The 26,160-nt window shown below is 38.3% G+C and overlaps 1 protein-coding gene across 1 annotated transcript in view; it reads left to right on the forward strand.

Moving 5' to 3' along the window:
- The first annotated feature begins 3,806 nt into the window (after nucleotides 1-3,806).
- LOC124556821 (myb-like protein Q) overlaps nucleotides 3,807-26,160 on the forward strand; it is a 197,471-nt gene continuing 175,117 nt past the window's right edge. Inside the window, exons 1-3 of the mRNA XM_047130836.1 lie at nucleotides 3,807-4,072; nucleotides 16,049-16,186; nucleotides 16,761-17,024. Of these exons, the coding sequence (XP_046986792.1) occupies nucleotides 4,061-4,072; nucleotides 16,049-16,186; nucleotides 16,761-17,024 (414 nt within the window). The 5' untranslated portion in view covers nucleotides 3,807-4,060. The remainder of the gene's footprint in view (nucleotides 4,073-16,048; nucleotides 16,187-16,760; nucleotides 17,025-26,160) is intronic.

Below are 26,160 nucleotides of genomic sequence, written 5' to 3' on the forward strand. Positions count from 1 at the left end.
TCCACAGGAAAAATGTCACAGGCTGTTCAGGGATATTTTCTGAATATTTTGATAGAACGGACCCGTGGTCTCCGGTGGTTCGTTACACAGTAATTGAATTTCGTTTAATTTCCTACCCCCGCTTATCTCTGTATTGCACTGAAAATATTTGCACAATCGTGCAGATGTCGGTGGTATGCACTGTGTGTCTCGTTGGGAAATAAACATGTTACGTCCGTTCGCACACGGTACTTTCTGTTGATAACAATAATGCTCACTTTACTTTTCGCCCTGAAACGTGAGTTCGGTGCTAGTCGGTTCCGTCTGGTGTTTGGTTTTCCGACAGTATTAGTTGTACATTAACACTGATATGGGTAGGGTTACTGATGAAGAGTTGGTCGGCACGCACCGCGTGCATGGGTTCACTGAATACGAGGGAAGAGCAGCATAGCGACGTTATGCTGAGCTGTTCCCGCAGCGATGGCAACCACATCATTGCCCTTTTACATTTTTGTAAATACTGATCGCAAACTTCTTCTTCGCCCCTGAGCGGATGCTGCTGGGAGCAGAAGCTCGCGATCGGCTCGTAGCACATTGTCTGCTGATACGACCCCTGCCTTATTTTCCCAGAGCAGCCAGCTCATACCGTTTAAAAGAATCCACCGTGTAATGGGTTAATGCGTCGCAGAAGTGGCGCGGAAGTTTACGACGAGTCGCTGGAAGCACCAGGTACCGCCTATTCCCCACTGTATTCATAACTGCTATTTATTGTTACGGCGCACAATACCGCTAGTAGCTAAGGTTGACAAAGAGTGAAAATATTCCGGAGTGCCACAAACATAACCTTCCGCCGATCTCAGAGAGGGTCAAGTAAAAGTGTGCGGCCTATAGGCGCCTGCGAGATACAGCATTCTTCCATGTTTTTGTGATAATATATTGCAGGATTTTTCATTCTTGTGAAGGTACTTTCACACAAATAAAGATGACTGGAGTAACAGACAAGTTAGTCGGAATTACATTGTTACTCTGTAGACCGCTCAGAATTCGATGGTCTCAAGAAGAAAAACGGTAAAGGACCTATGGACAGCGTACATCTGTGCGCCGTAACTAGTCGATTTCTCTTCGTCATCGTAATCCATGCCCGTTCACTTTGTTCTAAGCTAAATCCACGTCAACCTAGTTGCGTAAATACTTGTACTGATGTACAACAAAGTCACAAATACTTTACGTTCTTTCAATGATATTAAGTCTTACTGAGTTTCCGTTGTTTTTATTTTCGTCTAAAAAACCAATAAAATTAATTAAAAAGTTATTTTCGTCTCTGATTGTCTATTGAGGCTCCAATTTAATAGCGTAGGCACTTCGGTAAAAAGTGTCATTCTCTAAATCGAAACTGCAATTATTACATTCAGGTCTTTAATATTGGTATAGTTTTCGAAGAATTTTCCCTGAACTGAATGTTAATACTGGAATTTAATTACCTGTTGCATAGTTTTTTGGCTTAAATTTCGTTAATCTACTTCAAGAACTTGCTGAGAAAGAAGAAATAAATAAATACTGAAATAACTAAGCCCTACAACGACATACATTCTTGTTGAGAGTTAACACGAAACACAAAAGGAACTGAAGAACCTTCTGTTGGACACAAAACTGTTGCATTTCCACCCAGAAATTTGACCTATTCTTAATGTTCCTAACATTTTTTTCATTTATTTCACTTGTTTGTTTCTACAAATTGATATCGCACTTTGAGCACATTATTCGTATTTTTATATACATTTTCCACGCTAGTCTTTGATCCTTCCCACATCCCAATTTGAAACTTCTTTCGCTTTTTCGATTTGTGTGGTCGACTGGCATTCTTGCTCCTGTCCTGCTCTGTTTGTTTCCCGTTCGTGGGTTTATTTATCAACAGAGGAATGAACGCTTTACCCTTCAGGTTATTTTTATTTATTTGATTGCAGATGATCCACGCATTCATTTCTGACATGTCTAGGGTATTGTAAAAAGACATACACCGGCCATATCCTGCAAGCAACTTTAGTGGGATATTTACGAGTAATTTAATGAACGACGTCCACACCCCAATTTGTGGCGGTTACAGAAGGTAACAGTTTCCGTTTTCTTCTTTCATTTTTCGCTCATTGCTGCATCAGGATCTTGTTTGCTAAGAATTATGACATTCTTATTCTTCTTCCCTTGGTACATTGTCAAGTGCACTCTGACTTATCAGTCTTTTTCAATATGATGTTCGAAGATAAGTCAGAATTGTTCTTCTTCATGCAGTTGGGCGTTTATCGGGAAATCTTGTTCAGTGTTCTCACTAATGACGTTTTCTTCGGTTCCAATTCCTTGGCAAGCTGAAGGGATGTGAAGAAGTTGTTTCTTCGTTTAGAAATGGCTCCATGAGGCGAAGAACGACATATGCTCCCACTAGCTGGCTGATCGGCATTTCTCCTTACCTGGGTATGGAAAGCCATTGAAAATTTAGTTAGTCTGCAGCTGTCCAAAACTTGAGTCCGTATTTACCAAGCTGGTTTAGAAGAAAGTGGGTAAACCTGTACCTTGCTTTATTTGGAAGTAACTGCTCATCATTTGCAATATTTTGACCAGGGTGGTAACAGCGGAGGCAGTTTTGCACGAACTTTTTTCAGAAATAAGAGCGAACTTGTCAGCAGGGATGTGATAAACTCGGGATGACTTCTCATCGAAGAAGACGAATCAGGGACCTTCCAGTCCACTCCATCTTTAACCGTCATCTTCACTGTTGTGACAATTGATTCGATTGTTGTGAATAGAACTGAGATGAGGAGACATCTAATGACGGCAATTCCTGTCTCGCTATTTTCATCGTCAGATCGCTCTGACTGATGATCACCATCCGAATCTGACGAGTAAATATCTGAGTCTTCGCAATAATACATGAACTCTTGTATTAATCACCAGGAACATATAAGTGACATGGACCCGATGCAACACGCGTGAAATTCACGGCGAAATGAAAACATTTGCTCATTTAGGTGTCGCAAGAAACAAGAATTAATGAGAATACACCAACAACCTGTTCAAAAGGCACCACACTGCGCAAAAAGTATATTTTTGATTTTCGTAAACCAAAATTTGACAGTCGATTTCATGATTAACATTCGGAAGCGCAGTATGACAATTATAAACGAGTTCTGTGGCGGATGCCACCATTGAGGGAAGCTGAAGTCACTAGTTCGAACAATTAAATAATTATTTTATCACGTGAAAATTAGAAATATAACAAGGCAAATGCGATCTGCTTGCTTTCTACGTACCTACACAACTGTTTACTTCTTTTATTATCTATTTTGAGCTTGTAGAAAAAAAATGCATTTTTGTAAATATACTGTAATATATTTCGTTCGATGACAGCTGTTAACTTGAAAGCAGTAACAAATTAGCGTAAGCAAATAGCTTCTTGTAACACTATTGGTATGGTAAGTTCTGCTTTCACGAACTGTGGTACAAACGGAGTCAAAGCTATGTCTGTAATGACAAAAGAATATATTCTGTACCAACCTTTCTCAACAAAATCTTGAAATAACATAGTATTATTGTAAAATATGACAGTATGTGAGCTATAATCAATCTTTAAGAAATTCCTGTTCTTACAGCACAACATCAACTACATACATGTAGTGAACTGCGTCGAACATCTGCGCAGAGTCTCGATTTTGTCGACTGTGAAATTCGTGGTAGGCTTCGTTGTTGATTGTGGAATTCAGTAAACACTATCATTACGTGAAACGGAAACGACGAAATTGTGTTTATAGGTTGAATTGATACTGTGAAAGGTAAACGATATGTTTGAAGTCATTTTGTATGGGAAATCGCTCGCAATGACTGTTGTTACTGTACTAACTTTCGGACGTCAGGAATCGTAACTCAGTGACGTAAATATTGGTCAGTCTTGACGGGATATCTAAGTTCGAAGTATATCTGGATGATACTAATGACTCAAAAATTTAAGTTAACAGCTTGAATACTGAACGGAAGTGCTGTAAAAAATCTTGTAATAACCAACATGGCAGTTTGACAGTACAGGAAGAATTCTATGATACATCAGGTGATGAGTGATACTTCCCACATTGTAATTTCCACTTACGTTTACTCGTTAAATTTTTCTCACATACTCGGCAAACATTACATAGACGCTGAGTTTGACTTAGTGCGTTTCTGTGTGTTTATAATTTGTTACCATTGGATAGGTTTTGTGGTTCTTTAATCTGTCAGCTTTATAAATGTTTCTTTCTAGCCCATAAATCAACTGGGTATGTGCCTATTTCCCGCAGACATTGTGAGAGCAGTCAGAAACTTAAAAACTAGTTTTATAGGTGAGTTGTTCGTGCAACACCATATGCGTCTTGGTGGTAATTGTGTTTAGCAAATTTAATGAAATTTACGGTGCTAAGAGCCCAAGACCCTCATTTTCATTATTTTATATTACAAGCAGTACCGCTAACTTATTTATAATTCGGTTACTACTCGAAATCGTCGAAGAATGCTAAAGACAACATAATTTGTGCATATTACTTTGTGACATTGTATTTCTTTGTTAGGTGCAGGTGCATGACACAACTGCCCTTTTAAGCAAAGTAAAATTAATTTAAACATTTCTATGCCTTATGGGACGATGGATAGACCTGTGTGTGTTGTGTGTCCCAAGGAAATTTTGGAATCCAGTGAAGATCTGTTACATTTGTGATGTAGCAGTTCTGTTCCAATAGGAGTTATAGACGTGAATGTTAAATAATGTATTCTGCAGTTGCCGGTGAATCGTTTTTAGTGAAAAGTGTCATTAAGAGACTTGATACCTTGGTCTACTTGTTATTGTCTGGTAACTGGCACACCATCCGTTACATAGAACATTCAGTAAAAACTCAGCTCTTTTCAACAACACTAATTACCTGACATTTAAAACTTAGTCTTGTGTCTGTGGCAGACTCGTAAAACATTTTCTGCTAAGTAGGTTATGTCCCCAATCTGTCTGTATAGTCAGTATGTATAATATAGTACTTCATGCTATAATGTAATTTCTGTGATAAATGAAACTCTACAGTTGAATTATTTTTGTGTAGGAATGCACTTAAATCAATGTTATTTCCATAGACAATAGAAAGAGAATTTAAATATTTGCCAGTTGTAATGCTTTAGACCCTTGTGACTTTGATTTCAGTTTGTTATTGTGTCATATAGGCCTGTAATATTTTCCCTATGCAAGAAGGTGCAATGGTTAAGGCCCTATGGTGCTATTTGGGACAGTTACCACTCAAAGCATGTGATTCTTTTAATTTAACTTCTGTGTATACAACGGACGATTTCTTTAACAGGCCCTGATTAACTCTATTAACTGTTCCTACCAAGTATCTGCTCTATTTTGAATGACATCACTGTTGTCATATTATTAAATGGCAATCCTTTTTTCCTGTCGTTATCCATTCATAAAATGTTTTGGTGGTTGATGTCAGTCTATGTAGCTTTAAGGATGTATGTCCTTTGTTATGTATTTTTTAACTATGTTTGTATACACTACAGTAAGTAGGTTTGTTTCTGGGTCAAGAGGAATGTTCAGTAGGAGTCGTTGGCTTTGACCAGTGACATAATATTAATGGCTGCTGTCGCATTACTTTTGTGCGTATATTCTGTTTTGGTGTTCGTTGGTGAAGCCAATGAAAATTAATCGAAAAAACTGGTTTTGTTGGCAGATTGATCTGTAGCTTAGCCTAGGGTATAATTTAGGTTGGAAGGTAATGGTTTTGTTGAGAGTTGATGAAGCCAATGCATGTGAGACTAAAAAGATGTGCTTGTGGTGACAGACTGATCTGTTGTTCAGTCCGTTTGAAAAAAATGCTAATATCATCATATTACTGTTGCCATGTTGTTTACACCATTTGTCACATGTCATTGGTCAAAGCTGATGACTCGTATTGAACATGCTTCTATATCCTTGTTTCCAGAGAATATTATTAATACAAAGCCTATCCCATCATCTTACAGGTTTGCATGTGGGACAGTCTGTATCCCTTCTGATAGTTTACTGAAGATGGCTGTATGGTTATTGGCTGAAATATTGGCAGCAGAAATACTTCTGTCTCAGATGCATGCCCAAAAGGTGATGGGATATTCTGTCAACTAGGAAAGCTTTGAAAAACGAAACATAAATCCTGTTTAACATATCTTCTGTTGCCTTAGTTTGTTACTAGATGTTTATGAATCCACTGATTCTACCGAAGTTCATTTATTTCGGTTATACTGAAGTATCCTTATGGTACTTCTTTCCCCCATTTAGGTACACTTGTTAGTTTTGTAGTACATAATATCTTGCTCCCTATCAGCTGTGAATTAAATCTACAGCCGGAAGATCCATTAAAGCATTTGAAATATATGTTTAAATTAATATACAAGTCTATTTAAATGTATGGACTTATTTCTAACATATAATGAGCTTCCACATAAGGAATTCTCTTTGCTTAACTTAGCAGTACAAATATGTGGTTTGCCTCGAGTTCATCTCGTTTGAAAGCTACTTGTGTAGTGTAATATTCACATTGTGTTTAAGGTCGTATAACTAGTAAACTGATTTTGCTTTACTGATTGTTGTTTATTTCTAACTAGTTTTTGGCTTATTGGGCCACTGTCAGGAAACAACTGACTAGCATCCGTAAGTCAATTGCTTCCTGAAGACGGTCCAATAAGCCAAAAATTAGTTAGAAATAAACAAAAACAGTTAGCTTGTTGTTCAACCTTAAATATAGAATTGTTCTACCAAGGCACGATGAAAAAAATCCATAGATAAAGACTCATATTGCGATGAATCCATAGCTTTATTTGCTGGCAGTTTGTTCAGTTTTGTCAAGTAGTTTTTCCAGTATCAGGTCTGCTTACTTTTTGCTTCTATTGTTGTTTATGTGGAACACTGGCTTCTCCACAGATTACTAAGATAAGTGTTGCTTTAAATTGTGATGCCAGTATCTGCAATTACATTAACAGGAGTCATCCCAGCTATTATTCTCAACTTGTTTACTATACTTTTTTTTTTAATTTGGTACTTCTTTCCACTCAATTAGTCAACTGAATTGCAATCATGTGTGAAATTATGTCAAAGGTACTTACGTAAATATTCTTGGTAGTCTGTATTTTGAAAGTTCAATCACAAGCAGCAGTTTTGGTTGGAAGTGAATAGCTGTAATTAAAAATAGGTGTAGTGCCATCCTGGACACTTTTCTTCTACAGTATGTAGGTGGCAATATATTAGTTTTGCATAGTCAAAAGGAGGATAGTTTTAGGTTCCAATGAGAGGCAAGGTGATAAGTGGTGCGCTTTTGTGGTTTAAATTGTAGGTTTTCAGTATTGTTCATACTTTATCATTGTGACAAAAATGATGCAGATGGAGTATGGGACATGTAAGTATGTTTTCTCCTCACCCTCCACCAATTGCCAGAATATGTGGTGTAGCATATTTAGTAGTTCTGCGCATTTGCAGGTAGCCATTTTTTAAACACATTGCATGTTTGGAGGTTGTGGTTAGGTTGGAACATGAATGGGCAGCATAAATTTTAGCTGCCACAGTGACAGTTACTTGCTTAAAACCAGCTGCAGCAAGTACTGCAAATATTGCTATGTCAAACAAATCAGTAACAGCAGTGCCCTTATTCTTAACTTTTACCAGGCAAACAATTCTGCCACACACAATTTCAGTACTACTTGCCTCTTGTTAATGTCGTCATCGTGGGTAGGAAGTTTAATCCGTACCTACCTTCCTTCCTTCCAATTTCACAATTCTGCTGCTTGTGTTTCTGACACCGGTTTGTAATTTTCACAAGTCTGTTCTCTAAAGGCACACTATATTTTATTTTTTTAATCTTAAAACAACATATCAACATTCCTGTGAAACTTTTCATTGTGAGCTGCAGCTAAGTAGTTTACAACTGACAGACCAGTGTTATCCCCCTAGTATTCACTAGTCTACATATTTTAAAGATTTAATTTTTGACCTTCACAGAGTAACTATCACATTTATCTGGATTTCAGGTATCACATAATACTGGCTAACATTTATTGAGCAATGAGTCAAAGACACAACTACAATGGAAGCACTAGAGATGAGGAGAGATGGGCACTCATCTACGATCACAATTGTGTGGTGTATTTTTGAAAGAATGGAATAGGTAATAGGAAGTCGGTATCATCCAAAATAAGCTAGGAATAACTGAGAGGACCACTGCTATTTGGTGATATGCTTTCTGAACATCCTTAACCGACTCAATCACACTATGTCAGTTGCATATTGGACACACACTAGGCCCGCCCACAGCTACATCTTAGGATTAGGGGAACCACCGCTGTATTCATATGATGCTGGCTTGTATTCATGTTGCTTGTACCACTTTAAATAAATGGAGTTGTAACTAAAGTTAAGTGACTTGTTGGTGACGTACAAGTAGCAAGTTTGATCATATTATTTGTAAGAAAGAGTGGCTGTAATTATAAAAATTAACAACTGTTACAGTATAATGTCGGTTGCCGGTTGGATTAAAGAAAGAAATTGAGACAATCCAGAGGCACGCTGCTGGTAGGTGAATCCCAAAAAACATTATTGAGAGAGCTTAAAGTACCAGCATTTTTGACTGAGTGTAGAATGATTGTTCTGCCACCAGCATAGTTCTCACACAAGGTTCATGAAGGCAAGATAAGGGGTATTAGGGCTTGTATGGAGGCATGTAGATATTTGTTTTTCCCTCACTCCATTCACAAGTGGATCAGGAAAGGGAATGACCAGTAGTGGTACAAGGTACAGTCTGCCATGCACCACATAGTGGCCTTCAGAATATGGATGTAGGTATAAACAAGTCCGCAGCTTGTGGTCTTGTGGTAGCGTTCTCGCTTCCCGCGCATGAGGTCCCAGGTTCGATTCCTGGCGGGGTCAGGGATTTACCCTGCCTCGAGATGACTGGGTGTTATTGTGTCATCATCATCATCATCATCCCCATTCATCCCCATTACTGTCGGAGGAAGGCAATGGCAAGCCACCTCCGCCAAGACCTTGCCTAGTACGGCGGTGCGGGTTTCCCGCATTGTCCCCTACGCTCCTCGGAGTATGGGACCTCATCATCATCATCATCGTAATTGTAATCAGATAAACAAACACCTCAGTGTAGGGCCTGAGGGACCTTCAGCTGCACCTGGCCCTGGTGCTAACATAATTTACAAACATTTATGTCCTTTTAAGGGTTTCCCCAAGCTTATATTTTAGGATCCTCATCTCAGAGACATTTAAAAAAAATCATAATAAAGGCCAATTTTAGCACTACCTAATACAGGACACTTTGGCCAGCTGCAATGAAAAAGAGCTTTGTGGGTATGTTTTGTCTTACAGTTGTTGACCCTACTCTCCCCCCCACCCCCCCCCCCCCCACCCTCCTGCGCCCCTTCCCATGCTCATCTCCAATTTCTACATCTCTGCTATTCACAATAAAGTGCCTGGCAGAGGGTTCAATGAACCACCTTCATGCTGTCTCTCTGCCGTTCCATTCTCGAACGGCACACGGGAAAAACAAGCACTTAAATTTTTCTGTGCGAGCCCTGATTTCTCGTATTTTGTCGTGATGATCATTTCTCCCTATGTAGGTAGGTGCCAACATAGTGTTTTCGCAATCGGAGGAGAAAACTGGTGACTGAAATTTCATGAGAAGATCCCGTCGCAATGAAAAATGCCTTTGTTTTAATGATTGCTACTACAATTCACATATCATGGCTGAGACACTATCTCCCCTGTTTTGCAATAATACAAAAAGAGCTGCCCTTCTTTGTACTTTTTTGATGTCATCCGTTACTCCCACCTGATGGGGATCCCACACTGCACAGCAATACTCCAGAATAGGGCAGACAAGCGTGGTGTAAGCAGTCTCTTTAGTAGACCTGTTGCACCTTCTAAGTGTTCTGCCAATGAATCACAAAATTGTCTATGTGATCGTTCCAATTTAGGTTATTTGTAATTGTAATCCCTAAGTATTTAGGTGAATTTACAGCCTTCAGATTTGTGCGACTTATCGCGTAATCGAAATTTAGCTGATTTCTTTTAGTACTCATGTGAATAACTTCAAACTTTTCTTTATTCAGGGTCAATTGCCACTTTTTGCACCACGCAGATATCTTATGTAAATCCTTTTGCAAGTCATTTTGACCAACTGATGACTTTATAAGACGGTAAATGACAGCATCATCTGCAAACAATCTAAGACTGCTACTCAGATTGTCTCCTATGTCGTTAATATAGATGAGGAAGAATAGAGGGCCTATAACGCTTCCTTGGGGAATGCTGAAGATTTTTTGAACTTCTATTTTACTCTATCACTTTCTGTGTATTACTACAAACTGTATTGTACCCCATGAACCATGGACCTTGGCGTTGGTGGGGAGGCTTGCGTGCCTCAGTGATACAGATGGCCGTACCATAGGTGCAACCACAATGGAGGGGTATCTGTTGAGATGCTAGACAAACATGTGGTTCTTGAAGAGGGGCAGCAGCCTTCTCAGTAGTTGCAGGGGCAACAGTCTGGATGATTGACTGATCTGCCCTTGTAACACTAACCAAAACGGCCTTGCTGTGCTGGTACTGCGAACGGCTGAAAGCAAGGGGAAACTACAGCCGTAATTTTTCCCGGGGTATGCAGCTTTACTGTATGGTTAAATGATGATAGCACCCTCTTGGGTAAAATATTCCGGAGGTAAAATAGTCCCCCATTCGGATCTCTGGGCGGGGACTACTCAGGAGAACGTCGTTATCAGGAGAAACAAAACTGACATTCTACGAATTGGAGCGTGGAATGTCAGATTCCTTAATCGGGCAGGTAGGTTAGAAAATTTAAAAAGGGAAATGGATAGGTTAAAATTAGATATAACGGGAATTAGTGAAGTTGGTGGCAGGAGGAACAAGACTTTTGGTCAGGTGAATACAGGGTTATAAATACAAAATCAAGTAGTGTTAATGCAGGAGTAGGTTTAATAATGTAATACAAAATAGGATCGCGGATAAGGGCTACTATGCACAGCATAGTGAACGCGTTATTGTAGCCAAGATAGACACGAAGCCCATGCCTACTACAGCAGTACAAGTTTATATGCCAACTAGCTCTGCAGATGATGAAGAAATTGATGAAATGTATGATGAGATAAAAGAAATTATTCAGGTAGTGAAGGGAGACGAAAATTTAATAGTCACGGGTGACTGGAATTCGAGAGTAGGAAAAGGGAGAGAAGGAAACATAGTAGGTGAATATGGATTGGTGGTAAGAAATGAAAGAGGAAGCAGTCTGGTAGAATTTTGCACAGAGCACAACTTAATCATAGCTAACATTTGGTTCAAGAATCATAAAAGAAGGTTGTATACATGGAAGAATCCTGGAGATACTAGAAGGTATCAGACAGATTATATAATGGTAAGACAGAGATTTGGGAACCAGGTTTTAAATTGTAAGACATTTCCAGGGGCAGATGTGGACCCTGACCACAATCTGTTGGTTATGAACTGTAGATTAAAACTGAAGAAATTGCAAAAAGGTGGGAATTTAAGGAGATGGGACCTGGATAAACAGACTAAACCAGAGGTTGTACAGTGTTTCAGGGAGAGCATAAGGGAACAATTGACAGGAATGGGAGGAAAGAAATGAAGTAGAAGAAGAATGGGTAGCTTTGAGAGATGAAATAGTGAAGGCAGCAGAGGATCAAGTAGGTACAAAGACGAGGGCTAGTAGAAATTCTCAGGTAACAGAAGAAATATTGAATTTAATTGATGAAGGGAGAAATTATAAAAATGCAGTAAATGAAACAGGCAAAAAGAGTACAAATATCTCAAAAATGAGATCGACAGGAAGTGCAAAATGGCTAAGCAGGGATCGCTAGAGGACAAATATAAGGATGTAGAGGCTTATCTCACTAGGGGTAAGATAGATACTGCCTACAGGAAAATTAGAGAGACCTTTGGAGAAAAGAGAACCACTTATATGAATATCAAGAGCTCAGATGGAAACCCAATTCTAAGCAAAGAAGGGGAAGCAGAAAGGTGGAAGGGGTGTATAGAGGGTATATACAAGGGCAATGTACATGAGGACAATATTATGAAAATGGAAGGGGATGTAGATGAAGATGAAACTGGAGATAGGATACTGCGTGAAGAGTTTGACAGAGCGCTGAAAGACACGAGTCAAAAGAAGGCCCCGGGAGTAGACAACATTCCATTAGAACTACTGCCTGCCTTGGGTGAGCCAGTCCTGACAAAACTCTACCATCTGCTGAGCAAGATGTATGAGACAGGCGAAATACCCTCAGACTTCAAGAAGAAAATAATAATTCCAATCCCAAAGAAAGCAGGTGTTGACAGATGTGAAAATTACCGAACTATCAGTTTAATAAGTCACAGCTGCAAAATACTAACATGAATTCTTTACAGATGAATAGAAAAACTGGTAGAGGCCGACCTTGGGGAAGATCAGTTTGGATTCCGTAGAAATATTGGCACATGTGAGACAATACTGACCTTACGACTTTTCTTAGAAGAAAGATTAAGGAAAGGCAAACCTACGTTTCTAGCATTTGTAGACTTAGAGAAAGCTTTTGACAATGTTGACTGGAATACTCTCTTTCAAATTCTAAAGGTGGCAGGGATAAAATACAGGGAGAGAAAGGCTATTTACGATTTGTACAGAAAGCACATGGCAGTTATAAGAGCCTAGGGACAGGAAAGGGAAGCAGTGGTTGGGAAGGTAGTGAGACAGGGTTGTAGCCTCTCCCCGATGTTATTCAGTCTGTATATTGAGCAAGCAGTGACGGAAACAAAAGAAAAATTCAGAGTAGGTATTAAAATCCATGGAGAAGAAATAAAAACTTTGAGGTTTGCTGACGATACTGTAATTCTGTCGGAGACAGCAAAGGACTTAGAAGAGCAGTTGAACGGAATGGACAGTGTCTTGAAAGGAGGATATAAGATGAACATCAACAAAAGCAAAACGAGGATAATGGAATGTAGTCGAATTAAGTTGAGTGATGCTGAGGGAATTAGATTAGGAAATGATACACTTAAAGTAGTAAAGGAGTTTTGCTATTTGGGGAGCAAAATAACTGATGATGGTCGAAGTAGAGAGGATATAAAATGTAGACTGGCAATGGCAAGGAAAGCGTTTCTGAAAAAGAGAAATTTATTAAGATCGAGTATAGATTTAAGTGTCGGGAGTCATTTCCGAAAGTATTTGTATGGAATGTAGCCATTTACGGAAGTGAAACGTGGACGATAAATAGTTTGGAGAAGAAGAGAATAGAAGCTTTCGGAATGTGGTGCTACAGAAGAATGCTGAAGATTAGATGGGTAGGTCACAAAACTGATGAGGCATTGAATAGAATTGGGGAGAAGAGAAGTTTGTGGCGCAACTTCACAAGAAGAAGGGACTGGTTGGTAGGACGTGTTCTGAGGCATCAAGGGATCACAAATTTAGCATTGGAGGGCAGCGTGGAGGGTAAAAATCGTAGTGGGAGACCAAGAGATGATTACACCAAGCAGATTCAGAAGGATGTAGGTACTGGGAGATGAAGAAGCTTGCACAGGATAGAGTAGCATGGAGAGCTGTGTCAAACCAGTCTCAGGACTGAAGACAACAACAAAAACTACTACTACTACGACGACGACGAACTGTGACCCTTCTGACAGGAGAGCTGTGCTCTGTTTTTGTATAAAGGCGTGTTTCAGCTTTGAAAATATTGACAATGTTCACAAGACCAGTCATATAAAAGATTGCTACTGTTTTCTAATTAAATCATTATTGATTTGTGGAAAGGGAACAAACAGGGACGTCATCAGTCCCATCGGATTGTGGAAGGATGGGGAAAGAAGTTGGCCATGCCCTTACAAAGGAACCACGTGGCATTTGCCTGAAGTAATTTAGGGAAATCACGGGAAACATAAATTAGGATGGTGACAAATCTGGCAGACTGTCTCCGAATTGCATCAATATCTTCCTTTAATCTCACCTGATGGTGATCCCAAGCACTTGAAAGGTACTCAGTCGGTCGCACTTGTGTTCTATATATGGTCGCCTTTACAGATGAACCACACTTTCCTAAAATTCTCCCAATAAACTGTAACCAACTGTTCACTTTCCCTACTATCATCCTCATGTGCTCATTCCATTTCATATCACTTTGTAATTATAGGCTTAGACATTTAATTGACATGACTGTGTCAAACAGTGCACTACTAACGCTGTATTCGAAAATTAAGGGATCGTTTTTCTTACTCATCTGCATTAACTTACAATTTTATACATTTGGACATATAACTGAACTTATAACTGGACAGTTTAGTTACTTTAAAATCAGTCCTATAAAGTTATTGACAACCTGTTTATAGCAGTCAAAATCAGTAACGTCTATTCAGTGAGCATCAAACACACATAATTGAACATGTGTTAAGACCTTTTTTTTTGTTTAAAAAAAAAAAAAAAGACAGAAACTAAGAATACTACCCATAAAAAAATAACCAGAAAATTGTTTCCAGATGTAACATTGTGTACCAAATAATGACATGGGTGGTTTATTGATGCAAAGTAGATTAACTGCAAGACTTTTTGGAAAATGATGAGACATTACATCATTTTACCCCAAAACTAATACAAATTCTATATTTTTTAACAAATTTCCTATGTGCAGTGTCTGCATATTGACTGGATTAATGGTTCATTGTTAGCTATTATTATTCTTACTTTCATGTCCATTTTGGAGTGTGATGTGGGAAGTTACATAAGAATCACAGAATTGGCTCTCAAAGCTGTATTTTGAAAATTTCTAAAAGTTTTTACTTTTGTGGGGTATTAATTGTAATATTTAGATTATGCCAGTACAGTATAAAATATAATGTCCTATAGAGGATTTTTCAGTAGGGCACATTATAATGTTAGGTCTCTGTAAAGAAAATAATAGTTTAGTTGCTCATACACATCTAAAGTTACCCTTAAAGTGAGTGGATTTTCTTACATAAACATTTCTGCCAATGTAGTGTATGATAAACCCAGTTCCCCGAGAATCATTTCTATCTGTTGTATACTTATAGTATGTACATAAAACACTAGGAATATTACAATTGAGAGATTTACAATAAATATATGCAGTCAGTGGTGAAAGTATATTTCAAATAATTCAATGAGACTGTAATCCCATATCAAATAAAATTGTGAAATTAATGTGCTTACAAGAACTGTAAGTGCTTCATGAACAACGCAATATGGATAAACATCTTTTGTTAGATTTACTAAATGTCATGGGCACTGTATCTAGTTATTACTTGGGCTTGTCATGGTTGCCCATAGTTATCACTATGAGTTTTGGTCTTCGTTAGGAGTAGTGACACAGAGGAAAGCTGTTTTCCTTACTTACATTAACATTATCACAGTGTTTATGTCTAAGAGACACAACAGTTTCAATGTGTAAAATGCATGTTTAACCTAAGATTTAGATACGCGATGTAATTTACATGAAAGGAATATTGGGAGCTGGAAAGAAAGGTGACTGTATAACCCTAACCCCTTCTCAATCGTTAACCTGAAAGAAAGACCCTATGCTAATTGAAAGTTCCATGTCATGTTTAGTAACATGAACACAATATTCAGATATGAAGTATGTTTAACGTGATTGTTGTTGAAATACAGGTCTCCTTGAAATTGATGGCAAATTTATTACACTGTTAACTTACTGTGGAGGGGTGTTCATAACATTTCACGAACACGAGATTGGTAAATTTACTGCCGTATGATATACTCAACTTCTTGCAGGGTCTGCCAACATTCAGTATGGAATGGAAATGCTAAACTGTGAACATTGTTTTGTGCCAAACTTGTTTTAAGTAAATGTACTCTGTGCTGAGAAGAGTTTTAGAAGTCATTGTACAGACAAGACTGAGGCGTATCATGTATTTCTGTTTCTTTCTAGGGTCACTACTTAGTAGTTAAACAAAACGAAAACAAGGTATTGTCACTAATTAAATGGTTTTTGTTTCCAGGCATTTGCGATCAAAATTCAGTTGTTAACAATGTCGGTTTTAAACCAAAGTGGAGAAGAACAAGTAGAATGCCCATTGTGTATGGAACCACTGGAAGTTGATGACATAAATTTCTTCCCATGCACATGTGGCTACCAGGTTTGATTCTCTTTGTTTTGTTTTATTGTGATGAAACTCTGAACATGTCCTCTAGCTTAAATGATCAGTGTGTGTGATGTCAGTAACGTTGGGAGGGGACAGCGCAAAAGTACCCTTATGTGTATAGTGTGTTCCTGAAACCAATTTAGAGGCAGTTGGGTGGTGCATTGTCTGCTAAAGATAACAGTTGAGTGTGATGTAAGTGAACAAATAGATGCACATGATTAGATAGTAGCTTTCTCTACTATGTTCCAGTGGCAAACATTGGGCAGATAATATCAGGGTCCTCATTTCATCCCATGTTCACTCTTCCACATCAGAATACTTCCACCATCCTTTGAGATTGTTGCATTCAATAAAATAATAAACATACAGTTACATTCAGTTTAGAAGTTGTAATTTGAGGGGGATGTTTTTTTTTTAAATAAGCATCTCTACTGTGGTTTCAAAGAATTAATATTCTCTCTCACTCTCACACACTCCACTTTTTTATGGATGAATTATTTCTTGTCTGTATTTGTTTTTCTTTGGCTTGTTGAGGCAAATATAAAAGGAAAGTTCAACTCACTTGCAGATCTGCCGATTTTGTTGGCATCGAATCAGGACTGATGAAAATGGGCTGTGCCCAGCATGTCGCAAAGCCTATCCAGAGAATCCTGCGGATTTCAAACCTCTCACACAGGAAGAAGTACAGAAACTGAAAGCAGAGAAACGACAGAGAGATCAACAACGAAAGCAGAAGATAACTGAGAACAGAAAGCATCTAGCAAATGTCCGTGTAGTGCAAAAAAACTTAGTGTTCGTTGTTGGATTACCAATGAGACTTGCAGATGCTGAGGTAAGTAATGGTTTGTCGTGTTACTAGCTACCTTAGGCCAAAAAACTGTTCCTTCCAAAAATGTGCACCAAATAAGTGAGATGAAACGGTGATTGACAATTATTCTGTAAGAAAGTGTTTGATTTTACCCTGCCAGTCTAATTTCGTTTTTTGTTGTTTTCATATCTTTTTCTTCAGTAGTCTGTAAATGGCAAACTAATTACAACAGCCAGCTCACTCAATGAAGACATACTTGTCACACAATAATCACTGGTGGGTATGCGTACCATGTGGGAATAATGCTGTGAAAATTACTGCTTATGATAATCCCTTACTCAGACATGTTTCCTGTAACCTTGTGCTCCCTGAAACAGTCTTCTGGAGAATAGCACAGCAATAGCTATTTTGTATACATAATAAGAAGGTATCACTCTTTCTACACTGTATCCAGAGGTGTTGTATTGATAAGGTAATTGTGCTGATTCACTAGGAGTTCACACAGAGTTGCAAATATGAAAGGTTATGCATTAATGACCATAATTTGCCTTCTTCGTAATGTGCGTATAGTGTCTGTTGTTTCCAGTTTTGGATTAAAAATTGAAAAATATATCAGTTGAAAGTTGATACGTAAAGAGGTTTCTCCAGGTGGTTATTAGTGGTTTGGTTGTAGCAATTACATTATTATTATTATTATTATTATTGTTGTTGTTGTTGTTGTAGGTTTGGCAGGCAAACTTCATAAATTCCAAATCTGTAATTGCAGATACTGGGTGAGCTCTACTTCTCATGCAATCAGAGCTCCCACCTAACCTCCTAATGTACTGCCCAATAGGGCACATGAATGACCATTTTCATTGACTAATTACAGGTTTTGGTGCTCAGTGTGCATTAAGAATCATTATATATTACCTACTACTGTATGAAACAATGAACTACAAATAAGTAGTGCAGCAACTTCAGGTTACTGATAGGAAGACTCTTCCAGTAAATTCCTAATTTGTATTAGTGCTTCAGTGACCTGAATGTCAGTGGGATATTAAACTCCAAGAAAAACAGCAGTTAAATATGTTGAAGTAATAGAGAAACTATTACATACATATGTGACTTTTCTATTTGATAATCCAGAGCCTGTTGTTGGATACTATCGGAGTCTTTCTCTTTGTTATTGGCATTATCTCGTATTGATCCACATTCAAACTGGAACCTGCCAGCAATTTCTGCCCATTCATGTTGAAATTGTTTGTTTTCTTAGACTTCATAGTCGGTACCAAACAATTTGGTGCTGTGGTAAAACACTTTCTGTACTGCAAGAAGTGTCATAGTTTTGTCTGCAGATCTGTTCACTAGACAGTATGATGCAGATAGCCACAAGCAGTAGATACATTGGTAATTTAGTTGCAAAAGTAAGTAACAAAATGAAATAAAATAAAGCTAGGAAACATACATCACACACAGCCATACACACCACAAAAATTTACTCTTCCCATATGACCAGGTGAACTTATCAAGCAAATCACTGTTTACATCAGTTGGAAAACATTGCCAAAAACGATTTTAATAGGAGATTATGAAAATACTTTCCCACAATTTCTTCCTACCCTTCTCTCTCCTGTCTGACAACCTCAATCCTCTTATGTACTTTTCTGGTTTTCAATCATACCGTAGCTTAGTCTTCCTCCACAGTTTTTGTGCCCAACACTCTTCTTCCTTTGCCCTCAGTCTTTCTTCATATACATTATGACATTCCCACAATTAAATACAATCGCTTCATCCTCCCCCACCCCCCTTCTCCAGTTTGGTATAGTGAATATCACTTCAGAAATCGTATATGCAGCATTTGCGTCATCCTGTAAACAATACTTTTTTTTTGTTTGTTACTTATTTGCAAGTAGTAGGGTTCTCATCAAGTCGTCAGTGCAATTAATTTTATTACAGCAGCAATTCGTATATGATTAGAATTTATAACTCTAGATCGAACACCTTCATTTGTTTTTATTAACAACAGTAGCCTGTTTCTACAAGTGCTATTATTATTTCATTAACTCATCAAAATTGAAATCTACCCTTCTTTAACTACCAGGAGGGAGAGATCCTGTTCTTATATCAACACTTGATGCTTTGGACACCCAAATAATTTTTACTACGATTTGGAATTTCATACATTGTTTGCCAAGAAAGTGAAAAAGCTGAGTTATTTGGTACATGAGTAATAATTTATGCTACACTACCAGTTGGATGAAATAGATTTTGATGTGTGAATACTTGTGTGTGCGGTTTTGATATAGGTTGTAGATACTACACAAAGTGCTTAATATCTCGACCCCAGAAGTAACTTTAAAGAGTATAATAAATGTCCAGCAATCAGTAGACAATTTCAAAGATGACTGTGTTACAATGAATTCTTAGGAAAATATGCTCAGTTGCCATTCTATTCTCATCTGAACAAACAGTTTAATGAAAAAATCAACAGATTTATTACTCTTAGAACGGACTGAAAAATTTGCACCTATTTTTGGAAAATTTCGTAAATTTTTGGTGAAATTCACTGTGTGTGTGTGTGTGTGTGTGTGTGTGTGTGTGTGTGTGTGTGTGTGTGTGTGTGGGGGGGGGGGGGGCGGATAGTCAAGTTTGAAAGGTAGTCACACTACTAGTGTGATGCTGAAGCCTTAGTGCTTTGAAATTTACTTTAAAAAAAAAAGTGGTGATTGGGGAACTTTTTGAATGGGGTGTTTGCTTTTGCAAGAACTTCAGCAGTTTTTTCTGAAATGGCTTTTGTTCTCTTTTTTTGGTTGTATTTAAGCTTTCAACAATTGATCTGCAGAAATGTACGACCAAAGCATTCAGTAATGGTGAAGTTGACAGTGTCATAAATGAGGTAGTTCAGCCCCAGCCTTTACTAGTATTTAACGCAGCCACAGTTCAAAACACTGCACGCACCATCTAAAACTGCTTTGTTAAAGTGTCCGCATTGTAGCAACTTTTGGACTTTAGCTAGCAGGCAGATTTCTGCGTTTCTTTGTTACAAGATGTTGGGTCCCACAGCCAAGTATTACATTGTATTATGTGACATGTATCTTATACAGACCATTCAACCACCCGCAGTTGATGTGGGGCCAGAGCATCAGAAACACTGATAGGTCATTGCTTTTGTGCACTTTCCATTTCGCACTCAGTCTTGTAAGTGAAAATTCATTACATTTTCGATATTTATCTGCAGAAAACAAATCTACTTCAAACTATCTCTGGCAAAATAGTTCATCTGTTAGATAATTTCCTGTTTTCACATTTTTCAGCAGAACTTGCATATGTATTCTCGTTTATCACAAACTGCAAATTTTTCAAGTCCCCAAGTATTAGTAATTTATTCATCGAAGGATAATTTTACAATAATAAAGGGTGTCAGCTTTCTAAAAGGAAATGGTAAGTCTTATACACGTGTTTAATGAGGTCAGGACTGCTGGTCAACCACAGCCATATTCAAAGAACCATCACAGCATTTGTCTGAAGTAATTTAGCAAAGCCCCAGAAAAGCTACATTGAAATTTCTGGACAGATTGAGTCTTCATCCTCCCAAATTTGAGGCCAGTGTCTTAATAAATGCACTATCTTGAGCAGTTGTACATAATATAAAGTTCTCTTATTTTGTACATATTTAGAATAATTTAGCTTAGCAACATATAAAATAATTAGACACTGTTCATTCAGTCGAAGTGGGCAACATAAGTACCTATCTAACATATGCGAGATGCAGAAATACTTAAACATTTCATCCATTGTAAGCATTTATCATGCATTAAATGTATCCCAGTATGTAATGAGCACATATATTTCATGTCCAGTAATAGTTTGTGTTCACAGAATTAATATATGTTGACACAACCCATTGATAATAGGAACAGGGTCTAGCTAAGTGAAGTTCTCACCTGCGATGTCACGCCACACATTTATAGTGAATCATTCTTAGCACCACCTCAACAATGATAGAGGCTAGACATCAACCTCCTTTTTGGATATTTCTAAACCTGCGCTGCCACGAGTTTTCACTGCCTCAAATTTATAAGTATTTTGCATTACACTTACCAAATAATACCCTTTGATTCTCTACATGTGATCAGGACAAATTATAGAGTACTACTGTAATTCAGCCATTCACTTTTAAGGAAAGTTATTATATAAGAAATAATTTAGTTGGTATATGTTTTACCAAGTTATAATCTAGTCGCAACAAAATCCATTGTGATCCAGGAATGTATTTATATGCTTATTCCAGTTACCAATCACAAATTTTTAATACCAGTTTGTTAATTTCAGTCAGTAATGACCATCTTCAGACCTATGAAGCAGGGGCATCTTGTCATACAAAGTACACAAAGTTTACAAAGCAAAGTATCAGAAATCAGTTTAAGCATAAAAGACAAGTCACAAACCTGAGTACACACAATTTTCTAATCACTCCCAGTCAGCAGATATAAAAATGATATAGTCAAAGTAATCAGTCAAGCATGCTCTGTCATATTTACATAAAACTAGCTGAGTACCCCGCATTGCCAGGACATGTATTTGTTCCAGTTCCATTAGTGCATCTGCTTCCCCTTCTCTCTTTCCATTTTCTGTGCCCATCTCTTCTCCTTTCCTCCCCTTTACTTTCTGTGCCTGCCTCCAACTCCCTCTCTCTGTGTCCATCTCCCCTCTCCCCGTCTTCCCTCTCTCTGTCCATTTCCTCCTCCCCCATATCTTTGGCCATGTCCTCCTTCCCCTTCCCTGTCTGTCCATCTCTTTCTCCCCCTTCTCTAACTGCATGTTATAACCCCAGCACCGCAATAGGAGGTTGCTAGTTCCTTACCCCCCAGAGTATTTCTTCCCAGATAGGAATATGTGTACCAAGTTTGGCTGAAATTGGACCAGCGCATTAGTAGTAGTTTCTCACTTGTGGCTTTGCCTGGATACTTGCGACACATATATTTCAGATATATTTAAAATATTTCACACACATTTTTGCACAAAAATTTCACCTGCAGGTCTAGCAACTTTTGCCCTGCACTTTTGTTTTCAAACTGTTCGGTGTTTATAATATCATATTGCAAATAGGTAGTAGCAAAGAAGTAATAATTTTAAACATCCTGCACATTGCAGCAGTTATTCGTGCATACAAATGTTTGTAATGTCATATCTCATGAGCTGTGTGCAGTGCAGTGATATAATTATGCAGGTATATTCAGGGATATATGTAACTACAGTCTGCAAAATGTGTTGTGAATGCAGTTAGTAGTAAAGAAGTAATACATTAAAACAGCATGCCTGATGTGGCATTTGTATTGCATGAACAGCGAAAATGTATTAAGTGATAAATTTTTGCTTCAGTTATTTTGTGGGTTTTTTCAGTGAAAAAAAGATTTTTTTTTAAACATTTCAAATTGTGTAAAGTTTGTTGCAAGTCACTAAGTGCTCTCATTAACAAATATGGGATGAACAAAGTCTGGTATTAGCGCATTGTGGGCTGTACTTCTTTTTCACTCCAACCAGCATCTGTTTGATGAGAAGATAGTTCTTACTCCCAAAGTGACTCTTTCCTGACAATGAGTGATATGTGTACCAAGTTTGGTTTAAATCAGTTCAGTGGCTTAGGAGCAAATGTGGAACCTACATACTGATGTGTCACACTCTGCAACACAGGAAAACAGTGTCCAGGATATAACAAGTTTGTTGTTGTTGTTGTTGTTGTTGTTGTTGTTGTGGTCTTCAGTCCTGAGACTGGTTTGATGCAGCTCTCCATGTTACTCTATCCTGTGCAAGCTTCTTCATCTCCCAGTACCTACTGCAACCTACATCCTTCTGAATCTATTTAGTGTATTCATCTCTTGGTCTCCCTCTACGATTTTTACCCTCCACACTGCCCTTCAATACTAAATTGGTGATCCCTTGATGCCTCAGAACATGTCCTACCAACCGATCCCTTCTTCTAGTTAAGTTGTGCCACAAACTTCTCCTCTCCCCAATCCTATTCAATACCTCCTCATTAGTTATATGATCTACCCATCTAATCTAATAACATGTTTATTGAGCAAAAAAGTCTGCTTCAATAGTATGGAAATGAAAGCCAAGAATACAGTAACAAGAGTAGCACGATAGGTACAAAATTAACTGTGGATCACAAAAAGGTCAGACTGGCACTAAGAGCCAGAGCACTGGTTGGAGACTTACGTTCACAGAGAAAACACTGGCAGAATGCTCCATTCAGAACTAAACACTGCTTGGGGGAAAGTCAGGAATGAGCACTTGCTGGACACAAAGTTCAGCGATGAACACTGGCTGGATGCTAAGTTTGTGGCCTGTAAGCCTGAGTCCAACAATGGTGGCTGTTCTGGTTTAGGTGCAGTAGGATAGCACTTGGAGTTGGAGGCTGAAGGCCTGAATGTACAATTCAGAATAATGTCACTAATGATGAATACACTGTGCTGCCGTAGAAGCCAACATCCCTGGATATCAGCTGGTGTGAGAGTCTGGAAGAAGGAATAATGTTGACATCTGACAGTAACTTTTGTCCCTAATCATGGACTTGGGGAGCTGCCCTGTTTGATGAGGTGAGTAGCACCCATCACCTGGACCAGAAGAGGCTCTTGAAGCATGATCTGACTCATGCTGCCCTGTCACTGCCTTATATATCTCCCTGCAGCGGAATACTGTTGGAACTATTACCATGTGACATGGTACGCAAATGCAGATAGGTTCCATGTTGACAGGTGCCAGCTTCTCATTCAGGTGAGCAGTCTTGATGGCGTTGTGTTGTACCTACAATGCTGAGGTGTGCAGGGGCAGTGGTAGCTGCCAACATGATGGAGCTGCCCAGAGGGTTGCCAGTGTATTAGGCGAGAGCCTTCGGCAAGGCTCGTATGTATGTACATATGTACATACATACATACATACATACATACATACATGCATGCATGCATGCATGCATGCATGCATGCATATGTCCATTTTTTTTGTAATATGTATGGATGTAAATAGCACATACACAGTTATGGCAGACATTTTGACTCAATGAAGCAGCATTAACTGATATGCCTATTTTTATTGATGGCAGTTTTTAGCAATGTGCTTCTCAAGCTACTCTCGGATGTTGGCTCCCACTCTCTCTAACACTGCTCTGTCAATTTGAACGACTTCCACATGAATTGCTCCCTTCAGTTCTTCAAGTGTATATGGCTGATGTTCCTATACACTTGACTTGATGTAGCTCCACAAAAAGTAGTTACACTTGGAGAGGTCTGGGGAATGAGGCGGGCAACTAATGTCACCAAACCGGGAAATGATGCAACCATGAAAAACAGTCCGAACAGCTTCCATTGACATTCTTGCTGTGTGAGCTGTGAGCCCGTCATACTGAAATTGAATTCGCCAGACAGGAATAAATTTTCTTCTTAGTTCAGGTAGGAAGAATTCAATGATCATCTGCCTATAGTGTTGCGAGGTTGCAGTTACAATGTTCCCATTATTGTCTTGGAAAAAGTATGGACCAGTAACATCTGCACCAGTTAACAGCACATCAGTCACATTGGGACTAAGCAATGGTGTCTCAAGCATTAGTTTTGGATTTTCACGGGCCCAGTAACAGCAGTTCTGCTGATTTACCATGTCATTCAAATGAAAAAGCTTCATCACTCATAAACAAAATAATGTCATTTTGCTCAAGTATGGCGTCGTCGTCTCAAGCAAAATTTAGCCACTGTATGTAATCTAGGGTTGAATTGTCGCACCATGACCATTTTGTAGGGATGAAATGCTAGAGCAATACGCAAAATATGCCTTACTGAATGATTACTGAGGTGCAGTTCAGCAGAATGTCTCCTAGCAGACTGATCAGGACTATGGAGTTTGGCTTGCTGAGCTCTTACAACATTTTCTGCAGTGCGTACTCAGCGAGGAGCCCCTAGTGGTTTTCTATTCATCATTGTTCCTCGTAAAATAAATTATTCAGACCAACGTAAAATGGTGTTAAGATTGGGTACACTATCATATCTTGCAAGATTGAAATGGCTATGAAACTCCTGCCGAACTGCAATGATAAACTCATTATTATGAACAAAACTATCATAAGCAAATGCACGATGTTGCACAGTCCATGGCTCCATGACTTCGACTAAGCAAAATGGCAGGAGCTGCCAAACATGTGACCACATCAGTCCCCCTCCCCACTCTTACTACTTGAGCCTGACTACTATCTGTTCTAAAAACGTCCATCCTTTCTTATATAGTTACAAATAGAGCAGAGGCTTTATTTAATGTAAGTAATAAATATTACAGAATATATTTTAGAAAGTAACTCTGCATTATTTTAAACAGAACCAACCTGAAGCAAAAATTCTAATCCACTGTCTGGAAATTTATATATGCAGAATAAATGTCCTGCCACTACAAACCTGTGACATCAATACTTTTCGTACCTTACGAGAAAATGCATCAGACACATTTCACATCATAACAAGGAGATGGCAGTGCAAAACAAAAAGGTGTTCCATCCAGGACGAGTGCAGCATGATAGTACATCCAGTGACAAACAGTGATAGACAACCAGTTATGCACATGATGGAATGAAAGAGGTCCTGTTGAACAAAACATATTTAGCAAAACCACCTTACATATCAGCTGTTTGTAGCAACTCGATAAAATTCGTGAAATATAAGTTAGAGATCTGATAAAATAAATGGAACAACTATAAAATAAGAACGGGTATAATGTGTGTCCGTGCTACTTCAGTATGCATATAATCTGCTCATTGAAGTTGTAGTGTAAAACAGAAAGTGTCAGTAAAAGATAGTACAAATGGCTATTACATATAAGCATTTGAAACTTGCCATATACCATGGTCAGTTAAATAGTTTTCTGCCTTACATCACAGATGAGATAGTAGTTGAAAAAAAGAAACTTTCATATGTATTAAGTGCTGTATATGTTAGCTTACATCAATATAAAATGTGGAAATCTAGGTAACGTATGTAGATCAAGGCTCCCATAAAATAAAACAGTTATAAAATATGAACACCTAAATGTGCCATGCAAAGTACTGTTTGAGTTTCAACACTGGATTAAATTATGTTATAGGGGCAATCAAATATAGCATTGACTATTTACCATACATTTTAATTAGCCAATCATT

Source organism: Schistocerca americana, chromosome X, assembly GCF_021461395.2.
Source record: "Schistocerca americana isolate TAMUIC-IGC-003095 chromosome X, iqSchAmer2.1, whole genome shotgun sequence".
Taxonomy (NCBI): domain Eukaryota; kingdom Metazoa; phylum Arthropoda; class Insecta; order Orthoptera; family Acrididae; genus Schistocerca; species Schistocerca americana.